The sequence below is a fragment of the Canis aureus genome, chromosome 20 (genome assembly GCF_053574225.1).
Source record: "Canis aureus isolate CA01 chromosome 20, VMU_Caureus_v.1.0, whole genome shotgun sequence".
Taxonomy (NCBI): domain Eukaryota; kingdom Metazoa; phylum Chordata; class Mammalia; order Carnivora; family Canidae; genus Canis; species Canis aureus.
This window is the reverse complement of record NC_135630.1, coordinates 8,966,304-8,980,064: the sequence shown is the minus strand read 5'-3', so window position 1 is coordinate 8,980,064 and position 13,761 is coordinate 8,966,304. Positions and strand designations below refer to the sequence as shown.

General features: G+C 50.9%; 1 protein-coding gene across 1 annotated transcript in view; it reads right to left on the bottom strand.

The window, feature by feature from the left end:
- Positions 1–305: 305 nt before the first annotated feature.
- The window catches only part of SETD7 (SET domain containing 7, histone lysine methyltransferase), a 49,822-nt gene continuing 36,366 nt past the window's right edge, over positions 306–13,761 (bottom strand). The window contains exons 7-8 of the mRNA XM_077860983.1: positions 10,251–10,408; positions 306–5,900 (exon numbers count right to left, since the gene is read on the bottom strand). Coding sequence (XP_077717109.1) covers positions 5,720–5,900; positions 10,251–10,408 — 339 coding nt within the window. The 3' untranslated portion in view covers positions 306–5,719. The remainder of the gene's footprint in view (positions 5,901–10,250; positions 10,409–13,761) is intronic.

Here is a 13,761-nt window from a genome sequence, read left to right as displayed (position 1 = left end):
AAGCTTGCTTAGTAATTTAAACATATAGGTAAACATGTCATAATGGGGCGCCCGGGTGGCTAAGCTGGCTAAGTGTCTAGACGCCTTTGCTCAGATTATGATCTCAGGGTCCTGGGATGGAGCCCCTGAGCCAGGCTCCTCACTCAGGGGGAGTCTGCTTCTCCCTCCCCCCCTGCCCTCCCCCCCATCCCGGCCCCGCTCATTCTCTTAGATGGATAAACCTTTAAAAAAAAAAAATCTAAAAAAAAAGAAAAAGAAAGTCACTGCCTTTCTGCCCTAAATGACCAAAGGAAGACAACGACAGATGATTGTATATTTTGTTTAATACTTGCATTGTTTCTATAGCGCAATTATAGCAATCTTTAAATTTACTTTTCATTACAAATATTTGTCAAGTTTTGTTTCAGAAACATTTTTCCTACTTTCTTGCACATGCACCCAGACACACTACAAAAAACTCATTCATAACACAGTAAGGGCAAACATTATTCATGTAAACATCTTTCATTAATTTCCCATAATTTAAAAAAATCATAGAATCATAGATATTGAATAAGGCTCATAGATTTAGTTCAGATTCCACGAAAGACCAATCTTTTGTTAACTGTGATGGGGTTAACTTTTGGTTGCAATAAATGCTGAAAGCACACCCCTAGGTTCCAATCCTTAAACATACCTCACAACCTAATAAATGCATTTCAGGATAAAAAGAGAACATAGAAAACCCAGGAGGAAACCTTTTGAAGGAGGGAGCTCAGACCACGAACCTAATTTCCTCAATGATAAGCAGGCATTACACATCCCTGTGGTTTCCCAAGACAAGAACTGAGGTTAATTAATAGTAACCCAAAATGTAACCGAGTCGCTATGTTAAGATACATTGGCATGTGTGTACATATTGCTAGTATACACAGTGAAAATTTGTCGTTATTTATCATTTCATTATATCCAGGACCAAAGCAGAGGGGAAAAAAAAAAACCAAACCAAATCAAACCAAAAAAAAAAACCCAAAAAAACCAAAAAGCCCCAAAACAACCCAGTCAAGTTGCATACCATTATAGAGGAGTGTTCTAGTAACGTAAGAGTCAGGAGAGTTGGGAGGTATGTCCCAGAGATGTGATTGGTCTTGATATTAAAACGACTTCTAACAACAGTGTGTAAAGTCACAGACAGAGGAAGCAAGGATCTGCGTTATCCGAGGACGTCTCTCTCTGGTTGGAAGTTTGGTGCTTCGGTGCATAGTCTCCCAGAGCTGAGACAGGAAATGGACTGTGCTGAGAAATGGGCCCCTTGCCAGCTGCGCCGTCCCCCTTCCTCTGGGTGAGGCGGAGGTCAGGAGGCAGGGCCTGCTGGCAAGACCGTGAAGTTCCACCCCGGGGTCTGAACCCCAACTCCACTGAGGGCAGCCTCCCTGACACGTGTGGCTAGGCAGTAGGGTGGCGGTGGAGGGCGGCCTGCAGACCCAGCTCCGGGTTCACGCGGCCACATCTGGCTTCTGATTCTGCTGCCCTGCAAAGAAATTGTGCTCTGGATAACTGCACCAGTGTCTCTAATGCCTCTGATTCACTCGCGGGCCCTCGGAGGCCGGAGTGATGTCACGTAAAGGTGGACACACCTCCACAAGCACCTAACTTACACCAGGAAGCGGCTTGAGGCACTGGGGAAGCCTACCAGCTCTCTCCGGGTCAGGTGCAACAACGCACGGAAGTTGCCGTGAGTCAGAGTCATGTGTAGGCTTTTTGATTTTTAAAAATCACAATTGATCTTGCATTGTATATCTCAATAGACTCAGAGAGTTCTCACCAAAAATTTCGTTAATTTGTTTAAATAGCACTGGAATAATTCAACTTCATTTAAATATATTCATTCTACCATGAAAATATTTCATACAAACATCTATTTACATACAAACACATTAAAATTTGTGAAAAGGGTTTCCGTCCCTGTGGTATTTGTATGGCTTGAAATCGTTTCATTGCTTTGAATATGTATGCACACATTTGGCAAAACAAAACTAGTAGAATTTAGTATCTTTAAAATTAAAAAAAAAAAAAAAGTGACACCAAGGCTCCGAATTCCAGAAGGGAAAGGTCAAAGAGAAAACCACCGAGTCAAGGGACCTCAAGTAGATGTAAATTCAAGATTATTTTGCGAACCTTTGATCTGTGGCAAAGAAACGTCACAACGATCAGTCTTGCAACATAGTTTTGCTTGTTTTTTTTTTTTTCTTTTTTTTTTTTTAAAGAAAAAAGAGGCCTGGGTTCTAAACCACTACTCGTAAGACACAAACTTGAGGCAACGGTTTTCAAAACAAGGCGAAACGGAAACATCTACCTTCTTGGAAGATCTTAAATGCACTTTGCAGTGAGTGACTTAAAATTTTACGTATTAAAGGAAAGTTTCTAAAGTGCCACGTACTGTCTCACGGAGAAGCCAACCCTTGAATTCACTGCTCACACTTCCTGCCATTTTAATGGTTCCATGTCATCAGTGGTTACACCGGCCCCCGCGTTGGCCCTTCTAGGTTGTGGGTGACCAGGAAATTGGTTTTTTCAAGTGTGAAGAACCCCCGGGGGGCAGGTACATTTAACACAAGCACCCCCCCCCCCCCCCCCCGCCCCATGGGGTTCAAAGAGGTCTTGAAAAACGAATTTCCGGCCTCATTTCTTAGGGCGACCAGGAGGAAGGTTAAAGGAAGAACAGCCACCGCGCACCTCAGGCCCCCGCCTTGGCCTCTTCACGTCAGGCCTCCCCACGTCCTGCTCTGCGGCAGGAACCCGGGCCTCTCCCCCTCGCTGCCCAGAAGCCCCCCGAGGGTCCCTATGGGGACACGCTCCCATGGAGGACTTCCCCTTCCCGACCCTAACTCGAGCTAACGTGTTGTCGCAGGGCAGCTGCTCAGGAAAGATGGAGGCTCGCAGGGCTGGCCTGGGCAGCCATTCCCTCTCCACTCCCTACCACAGGGCCCTTGCTCAGGTCACCATGCTCGTGACCCCTTCCCTTCCGCCACCACGTAAAGCTGCTGTCACATGAGACACCCCGAGGCCTTCCCTGCCGGGCGAGGGTGAACAAGGCCCTTCCCTCCTCGCCACGATACCTCACGGGCCCCTCGATGTCCTGACCTACCTGCGGGATGCGGGGACTCTCGGGGTCCCCCCTCCCCACCCCGGGGTCCTGTCTGTGACAAGGCCTTCCACCCGGGAGTGTGTGAGGGGGGACACAGGGTGGAGGCACGAGTCCACATGGGGAGGAGAGCCACTCAGGCCAGGGACGGAGGGGGCGGAGGGCATCACGACGTCAGCATTGCCACCCCCAGAGGGAGAGGACAGAGAGACGGGGCGGGAGAAAGAAAAGCCCAGAAGGCACAAACAGAGAGGCGGGGGCAGGGGGGCTGTCTCCTCTGACTTGTCTGAAGGTCACACACACTGCTGGGGTTCAGACCGAGAGCCGTCCTTCACCGTCTAACCTGCAGACGCACCGGCTGGTTCACTCCTACCTACAACTCTTAGATCCCTTGTAGCCAAAGAAAGACAAGAAGGAAAGGCGGATGGATTCCATCCGAGTGGGGTGATCAGAGCGACCCCCCGGGACGGAAGTCACCCCCCACCGCAGCCTCGGCAGGAACATCCCCGCCGCTGGGGCAGCGCCACCTGCCCCGGCCTCACGAGCCAAGGGCCTGGGGCCACCGGAAGCCGTCCTGCTCCTGAAGACGCTCAGCCGCTCGCCTTGGGACGCGCTTGACCGGAAGCCCCGCCAGCAGCCGAGCCCCGAGCCGGGCCGCCGTCACAGTCCACGGACCGTCTCTCTCCAGAATGAGGCCCTCCTGTCCTGCTGCGCGGCCATCGCACACCCCGCCCGGTGCCCCCTGCAGCCCTGACAACTCCCCACGTGGGAACCATGGGCTCCCCCCGCCCCCCGGGCCCCCACTGCACCCCTTGGCCTGGCCTTGTGCGGCGGTCGCTGCTGAAGACAGGGGCTCCGGGAAGCCTGGGCCTGCAAAGGAGGGAAGACCGTCCCGGTCTCCAGGGCGGCCCTGTGGGCCCAGGGGCCACCTGAGCGGGGCAGCCCCGGATCAAGCACTTTGGTTAAAGTCTTCCGAAGATCGACGTGTACCTGCCCAGAACCAGCAAACTTCCTGCCTGCCCGTTTCCTTACTGGTCTCGCTCCCAGCAAGCGATCCCCGCTTGGCCAGAGCTCCCCGGCGGCCGCGGCTTGGGAGGCTCTCGCTTTCAAGACCCAAGTGGCTCGGGCGACAGGTGCCACCCCTGGCAGCTGCGGGTGGGAGCAACTGGCTCTGTCCACAGCTCCCGGCGGCCTTGTCAAGGCATCGGAAGAAGACATGGCCACGGCACGTGGGGAGGGCGCTTACAGAAGCCCCAGACTCTCAGACTCCGTTCAGAGCAATCCCAGATACGTCACACACCTAACTAGCTAAACTAAAAAAACGGGTTTTCTCCTGATTTTTGCAGTTGTGATTACACATGGCTTGCAAAAGGGCTGAAATGCTATTGACACCGTTGCTTGCAAACTACACAGGTGTTGCTCTTAATTCACGAGGCCTTGAAGCAGGTTAGTGCTTTGAGATTACAATAATGAAGAGTTGGCAGCGGTAAGGTTTGGTTTGCACCTAGTGATCGGTATGTCTCTCCTAACAGTAGCGATTAACCCGCCCAACCCCAACTTTTCAATTCTGCGTTAGAATCCTAGTTTGCGATTTGACTTTTGAATTCAATGCACTGCGCCACAAGCCAGACTGCTCTAGGTTATGTACATTTAGTGTGTACCCGAGGAGAAGAAATTACTAGCACTAATTGAAGATATTGCAAAATTGCCACGGTTACTGCTTAGAAATACTAATTTCCTTCTCTCCTTTCTTAAAAGTATATATTACAACTCTCCCATAACTTAATGCACGCAAAGTAAATTCATCTCTTCTCACATCTTAAAGCAAAGGTATCTTTGTTTACATGCGAGAATAATAGTTCTATAATAATACCCCGGCCCTATGAGCCAGTTCTTTATATTAGGACATAATAATGAAACAATGATCATAGAAAGAGCCAGAGAGACCTACACACTGGCACGGACACGAAATCCATTTGGAAGTTTTTCTTCTCTTGTAAAAGACAGATCTAAGAGAATGGGACCGAGGGGTGAAATGGGTTGAAAAGTGGGGTTCTGTTCGCTGGGGGAAAAAAAAAACGAAGCCATTCTATTGCAAGATACAGATCAAAGGTTAAAAGGCGAATTATACTACATTTAGAGAATAAAAATGTAGTAATTCTCTACCCTCCGTACGGCGCGTACAAAAGTGTGAAAACACACTTTACGTCGACCGTAGGGAAAGAACACCGTGGAAAAACCACGGCTAAAAAATGACCGAAAAGCCCCCTTTCCCTTTTTTTTTTTCAGTCTAATCATTTGGCATCTGAGCGTGGTACAGATTTAGACTTGAACCACCCAAGAACATCACGCCGTCTGTGTCAAGTGTTCGACAATACCTCTCGGTAGGACGCTGCTGTGAGGCTAGCTAATTTTAAATCTGGCATGAGTAATACAGTCAAACCTAGTTAGTATGCGAGAGAAAGTCGTTGCTAACGCAGAGTGAGAGGATGTGATGTCACAGCACGAGCAGTCCCTGGTTGTCCCGTTGTCGGAAAACGTAGTGCATAGATCCGAGTTTCTAGTCGGGGTCTCCGAAGCCCAGGGCGGAGCCTTTCACTTCTGCTGGGTGGCCTGGAAGGCCTTCAGCTCCACCTGGTACCACTCGGGGGCTTCAGGCCCGCTCTTCCCCGGGGGGCTGTGGTCATAGCCGTAGGCAACCGTGAGCTCCTCGTCCGCCTCCACGGCTCGGAGTGTGCGGATGCACTTGATGGGCCCGAAACGAGGGTGCACAAACCTAGACATGGAGAGCGCACGGTCACTGCAGGGTCTCAGGGAGCTTAGAGGCAAAGCCCAGGGGTGGGGGGGGAGGGGAGGGGGAGGGATCACCGGGAGCCCTTCCCGGGGCGCCACCGTCCACCACATCCAGGGCGGCCTGCAGGGGGGCCAGCACCAGCTCCACCTGGGCGCTGCCCATCGAGGCGCAGGTCGGCCCCCCCCACACCTGCTGGCTCGGGGCCTGCCCTTCAGCACCTGTGGGTGATTCATACGCACTGTGCCCCCTGCCTCGTTGACCATACAGGGCACTCTGTATTTAGGATCCCACGGGCACGGGCAACAACAGAAACCTATGCCTCGTGAGCGACTGGATCCAGCGGAGCCGGTCCACACTCCAGCTCCTCTGGCCCGCAGCGTCGGGTCACCGGGCTGCACCTGTGGGCACGGCTTCACCAGGGCGCTTTGGGAGGTTGAAGGAAGAGCCCCCTGGATTTTCAAAAGCAAAGAACTCTGTGCTCCGCCCTATACCCACAGAGGAAGCATTTATCATCCTCTGGCATAAAAGTAGATGAAGATTCCTTTCCAGGAGCGAAGCCTAGACCTAACCTCTCTGCCAACCTGCTTTTTAAATATTTCCCTGTGAAGCACCTTGCGAAGGGAGCAGCCACAGCACCCTGGAACCCGAGGCAGGGCTGGCGCTAGGCCTGTTCCTCCGCCAGAGGCTCCCGGCCTGGCTCCCCCCTACAACCCCTGCCCGGAGAATAGCAGATAAATGAGGAACAATGGCTTTAGCTCACCTGCCAGCTTCTGAACCCCCAAACGGGCCCGTGTAAGGCATGGCCAGAAAGAAATTCGCTTTATCTCTATATGCATCTGATCAAGTCAATCTCATTCATTTATAAAGTCACATTTTGAGCAAAGGACATTGAGACGCTGCAGGAGAAGTTTCCAGGCCCTGAGTTAGATCGGCACATGGGCCGTGACAGTGAGTACGTGGCTGGTTCCTACTGTTGGTGGTGGGGGAGGAGCGTGTCTGTGGCTTAAGGACAAAGGACCAAACAAGCTTGCCCGCACCCCAGGGGGCGTCTGTGTCCACCTCACTTGGGTGTCATCTTGCCTGGAAAGGACACGTGACTTGGGATCAGAGACTCTGGTGTGAACCCCGGATCCACGCACTATGACCGCCCCGTCTGGGAAGGCTCACTTCCGTCTCCCCGAATCCCACTTTCCTCACCTGCAGGTTCACGACAATCCGAGCAATCCCAGTCGTGGAAGAGGTGTCACTGGGAGAGACAGGGCCCCACAGGTGAAGCACCTCACACGGTGCCTGGCACGAAGCCAGGACTCAGTTTCTCCTAGTGGCCACGCGTGCACATGTGCGTGCGAGCGGGCATGCGCACAGACTCCTCACGCTGTGCTGCTCCATCACACACATCCGCGAATCAGGGATTCGGGAATTCCTAATTAAAAATCACAATTCTGGGGGGCGCCTGGGCGGCTCAGTGGTTGAGCCTCCACCTTTGGCTCGCGGTGTGATCCCGGGGTCCTGGGATCGAGTCCTGTTCCTTGCAGGGAACCAGCTTTTCCCTCTTCCTCTCTCTGTGCCTCTCGTGAATCAATAAAATCTTAAAAAAACAAAACAAAACACAACTCTTTGTCTCTAAATTAAAAACATTTAAAAAAAGATTTTATTTATTTATCCACGAGAGACGCAGAGAGAGAGAGAGGCAGGGACACAGGCAGAGGGAGAAGCAGGCTCCATGCAGGGGGCCTAATGTGGGACTCGATCCCAGGACCCCGGGGTCACGCCCTGGGCCGAAGGCAGGCGCTGAATCGCTGGGCCACCCAGGGATCCCTCTAAATTAAAATACTGCATTAAAAGATAATCCCCCTGAATGGAGCTGTAGCTAATCTTCTCGTATACTGACGAAATTCCGTAGAAGCCTGCTTGTGCTTCTGGTATAATCCTCTTTTACGGGCAGCTTCCTGCTTATCGTCATTATCTTCAGAGTAGAAAAAGGACAGACTGCAAAGAAACAACCCAATCTCAGGTGCTCATTCTCCCCGGTGGCCCTAGGGCACGGCCACTAGGAACACCTGGCCGCCGTGGCTGCGAGGTCCGCGTGTCCAGTCACACCTGGGGCGGCAGTCCCTGTCTGCTCGCCCACTCGGCATTTTGCGCCGGGCGGCAGCTTCTATGGGGACATCGCTGGGCTGATGTCCAAGTGCGCATGATCACACCAATGACGGTCCAAGCAAAAGAATGCCATGACTTGGTATCTGAATTTTACATTTTACTGTATTTTCAGGGTAGTCTTCCTATTTTTCCCCAATAACTAACTGTTCGCATTGGGCTGGAAGGAAATAACCCTGAGGGGTGCAGGGACTTGGTTTTGCACAGACGGCTCCCCTCCCTCGTCTCCTTGTGCACCCTTCTCTTTGGTGAGAAAAAAACAGATCCTTGCAATGAAATCATAGAACTAATCTGGCTGAAAAGAGTAGTCTAAGTAGGTTTGTCACTGTTAGCACCGCTTTAAAGGGTAGTTGGTAATGGGGATCCCCGGGAGGCTCAGGGGGCTCAGCACCTGCCTTCGGCCCAGGGCGTGATCCTGGAGACTTGGGATCGAGTCCCCCGTCGGGCTCCCTGCACGGAGCCTGCTTCTCCCTCTGCCTGTGTCTCCGTCTGTCTCTCTCTCTCTGCCTCTCATGAATAAATAAATAAAATCTTAAAATAAAATAAAGGGTGGTTGGTCAGCTGCGTGCAGCCTGGAACGATGCTCTGGCCTAATTCACGGTGGCCACGAAGGCCTTGGAGTTAGGACCAGTGTCGGTCTCGTTTGGCACGACACATGTCCTTTGCCATCTCGACCTGCCCTTTAAACAGAGGTCGTAGCTTCAGTCCTTGCTGCCGGCTGCCGAGGAGAGCAACTCACTGCCCGAACAATCTCCAAGGCGTCTCAGGGACGCGAGAAGGGACATGCACAGCCTGGTCATTTTCCTACAGATTCACCGTGCGCGATCTGATCCTGCTTCTGTTAACGAGCGACAGACGGAGGGACGGCAGGCTGCAACCAAGCAGAAAAGGTTGCACGCAGCCACCTGGGGGTGCCTGGCATTTTCGGGCTGAGCTAAGGGGATCGGTGACGACGGGACGAGGCATGCAAACTGTACCCTTCAAGAACAGATCCTGGACTTTGGGAGGAGACCATCCAGGGGACATATATGAAAACTCCTAAAATATTTGTGGGGCCACTGTGTTGAAGACAGATTGGCAGAGTGCGTAGGGAAATAACGGGGGCACAGGATGTTAGGGGCGTTACGGAGAAAGCCATTGGGCTCCCTCCACGGAAAGAACACTTTAACCATCAGAGCCCGAAAGCTAATTTCATGATATCTATTTCAGTTTGTCCCGATAGCTGCCTTCGTGCACAACAGGAAGCTCCCCATCAATGGAGGTTTACAACAAGTTTGGGATCAGCGAGCAGTTGGAAGGGGAGGCTCATACTCCAGGAGGTAGGACTACTGGACTTTTTAAAATGACCGCATTGTCGAGATGTGATTCATATACCCTGGGATTCACTCACTGGAAGTGGACAGTTCAGGGGGGTTCAGGTGGGCAACCATCACCACTGCCTAGTTTTTAGCAGACTGCGCCACCCTCAAAAGAAACCCCATTCTTGTTGGCCATCAGCCCCATTTCCCTGGGGAAACCACAGATCTGTACCCTGTCTCTGTGAATCCCACGGTGACGGGCAAGTCCTATCAACGGGATCATACACCGTGGGGTCTTAGGCGGTTGGTGTCTTGCGCTCAGCGTAACGTCAAGGCTCGTCCTCGCTGTCGCATGGGACAGTATTTCTTTCCTCTTTATTGTTGAGTAATGGGGACTCTTGATTTTATCGGTCTTTTCCAACACCAAGACCTCATGCTCTAGGTTAGCATCTTATTTTCTTCCTTCCTTTCACGTAAAACACTTCACTCTTCTCCCTCATGCAGAATAATTTTAGTTTTTCTTTTTTTTTTAATTTTAGTTTTTCTAATATTTCAAATAACACCACCCTTCATTTTCCAGAGACCAGGACAAAAAAAGCACCAACGACACAGCAACCACAAAGGGTCCTATTTCCACAGCATTTCTACTCTTCTAAGCCCTTTGGCACCTGTGAGCCTACCAAGGCCAGAGAAGGGGCTGTTGGGATTCTTGAGTCTCAGGTCATAACTGTGAAGCCCCCGGGGAGAGGAGCCTCGGGGACTCGGAGCGAGTGGCCATCCTGGGTGCTGGATCACAGCTTTGACATGCCCTCCCCAGTCGCAGGGCCCGGGCGGTTGGGGCCCAGGTCCGGCCTGGGCAGCTCGGTGTCATACTCACATGTCGTAGATGCAGTTAGGAGTGAAGGAGTGATTTGCCTTGTGTCCCAAGGAGGCACAGTACTTGGACACGTGGTTGTAGGGCTCAGGCACATCAATGACCGTTTCTTCATCGAGGGAGAGGGTGTTTCCATTAAGGGCCCAGTCCCTGTTGTCAACCTGCAGAACACGAGAAAGCAAACATGAGAGGGGGCCCTTCTCCCCACACCTCAGAGAACACCAGCAGTACGAACTCATTTATCCTTCCATTTCACGTACATGAAAAAAACCCACGGCAGCCCTCTGGCCGTCGATGGTGAGAGCCAGGTGGGGGAGCACCAGCCAGCTCCACGTGTTAGGTATGGAGTTCAGCTCCCCTCACATGAAATGAAGGACTTAGAGTCTCTTACAAAGACACACGAAAATATAACCAGGTAGCCCTAGGTTGTTTCTTTCTTCAGGCTAAGGCCTGTCACCTCGAAAGCCCTCCAACACCAAACTCAAATGTTTACACGTCTGTTTTTTTATTTTTTTATTTTTATTTTTTTTAACTATTAGTCTTCTTTTTAAAGTTTTATTTATTTATTTATTTATTTATTTATTTATTTATGATAGTCACACACAGAGAGAGAGAGAGAGGCAGAGACATAGGCAGAGGGAGAAGCAGGCTCCATGCATCGGGAGCCCGACGTGGGATTCGATCCCGGGTCTCCAGGATCGCGCCCTGGGCCAAAGGCAGGCGCTAAACCGCTGCGCTACCCAGGGATCCCTTTATTTATTTATTTTATGATAGACATAGAGAGACAGAGAGAGAGGCAGAGACACAGGAGGAGGGAGAAGCAGGCTCCATGCCGGGAGCCTGACGTGGGACTCGATCCCGGGACTCCAGGACTGCGCCTTGGGCCGAAGGCAGGCGCTAAACCGCTGAGCCACCCAGGGATCCCCTGATTGTTTTTTTAAATAGTCCAAACAGGAATGCCCAGAAGGTTCAGCGGTTGAGCATCTGCCTTTGGTTCAAGGCGTGACCCTGGGGTCCCGGGATCGAGTCCCATGTCAGGCTCCCTGCATGGAGCCTGCTTCTCCCTCTGCCTGTGTCTCTGCCTCTCTCTGTGAGTCTCATGAATAAATAAATACAATCTTTGAAAAAAAAGTAATAAAAAATAAATAAAATAGTCCAAAGCAAGCAGAGTGTCAGCCACTTAGGGCCTGCTTTCCCCGGGACACCTGACGGCACATCTGCTAGCAGGTTAGATACAGCCCAGAGCCAGAAAGGCCCCAGGCTGCCTCTGTCCTTTGGAGCACTCTGGGCCAGAGACTCCTCACTGTAGGATGGTCCCCTCAGATGCACAAGCGCCCTCTCTTTCCTGGGAGCTCCCTGCCCCCCTCTTGCTCTGGATGGTGGCCCCTGTGCCAGGGCTGTCATCCCCTCTCTTGCTGCCCCATCCAAGCGCTGCCTGGCATCAGGGGAGCCTGTGGGGTGCTCCTGCCTCCTGTGATTGTAGCTGCTCCTCAGATCAACCCCCAAATCCCTTTGACCCCCCTCCCTTTGTGAAGAAGACGAGGCAACAGAAAAACAAAAATAAGAACATCAACGGGAACCAGGCCACAGCGTCACCAGTTACCACTGCGCTTTCTTGGCTACAATGGGACTCTGCAGTGTGCTAACAGGCTTCCCTTCTCCAAACCACTTGCCCACTCCAGCCCACACCCCAGGATCTGGTGATGTCAGCAGAGCAGTTTTTTGGAGCAAGCAGGATTACATTAAAAACAATTTCTTTAAAGATTGTATTTATTATTTTAGAGAGAGAGAGAGCGCAGAGGGAAGAGCAGAGGGAGAGGGACGGGCCAACCCTGCACTGAGCACAGAGTCCCACTGGGTCCTCAATCCCATGACCCTAAGATCCCGACCTCAGCTGGAACCAAGAGCCGGGTGCTTACCCGACTGAGCCACCCGGGTGCCCCTCGGATCACACTTTTATTTTTATTTATTTATTTATTCATTCATTCATTCATTCATTCATTCATTCATTTATTATTTTTATTTACTATTATTTATTTATTTTATTATTTTTTTCAGATCACACTTTTATTTTTATTTATTTATTTTTAAAATTTATTTATTTTATTATTATTATTATTATTTTTTCGGATCACACTTTTATATAGAACTGTTGACTCCCAGAGGTAAGCTGCCTCTCCTGTCCCTAAATGAAAACGATGCTCTTACTTGTATCTGATATTCATTCAACAAATATTTGCTGAGTGCCTATCATACTCCAGGCACTGTTCTAGGTGCAAGGGATACAGCAGGGGTGGGAGTGAAAAAAAATCTTCTTGGGTCTTAATATCCCAGGCCTGTCATAGGATACTGATGTTTGGCACTTGGTGCCATCTACCTTATGTTGCCGTTAGCTGTGTGTTTTTATTATATCCTTACAGGATCTAAAGATTTATTTATTACGTTAGAGAGCGGGGGTGGGGAGAGGCAAAGGGAGAAGGAGAGAGAGGGTCTCCAGCAGACTCCCTATTGAGCCTGATGCAGGGCTCGATCCCACAACCCTGAGATCAGGACCTGCACCAAACAGGAGTCCGGCTGACTGCACCACCCAGGCGTCCCTCCCCAATGAGATCTAAATGCCATGAGGGCAAAGACGGTGCCTCATTCACGTCCACAGCACAGCACAGCAGGAGTTTCACCCCGAGCCCGATTCTGCTACTTGGAATCCTGCTTGTACGCTGCTAGTTCCTGTATTTGTGACCTTGGACAAGTGGCTCACCCGTTCTGGGCTTCTGTTTTGTCTTCTGTAAAATATTAGAATTAATAGACTGCGTGGCAATAGTCTGAGCCACCTTGCATACGCTGAACCGGACTGCCAGGTGGCCAACCCGAGGCCCGGCAGTCACCAGGGGGTACTGAGTTTGGGTGCCAAGCCATCTCTGTCTGTACGATGCCCCTGAAGGGGCAAAAACTGCATTGTTTCACGGCATTTCCCCCTTAGCATCCCTTTGCAGTAAGTGAAAAGGGGGGGACCTGACTGAGGGATATGAGCAACACGCCCAGGTCCCATACGCGTAATGCAAGTGAGCCCAGATGGAGACTACAAGCCAGGCTCAAGCGGCGGCCTTCTTGTCCTCAAGCGGACGTGTCAGGAAGGTAATTGTGACGCGAAGAAGCGAAAACAAAAAACACCTATGAATTCTGGAAAACATAACAAAGATTGTATTTTAAAGGCAAGAGGTGATGATTCTTAGCTTTTTATTTTTAGCTTTATTTTTTTTGGCAATAGAAGCCTTCCTGGCTGGATGTAGGCTACTGTAGGACTTTTGCACAAACAGAAGTAGGAGGCCTTCTTAGGAAGCACCCTGTGCAAGGTCATAAATTAATTACTGACAGAGTCCAGTTGGATCTCCATTTTTTTCAGACACTGGGTGTAGACAGTATAAAGCAATTGCTGTCTCGTTGACGGGTGCCTCCCATTCTCTATAAGATAGCTGTGAAACCTAAAAGAGACCCCAGAGAGTTCCCCTGTTCC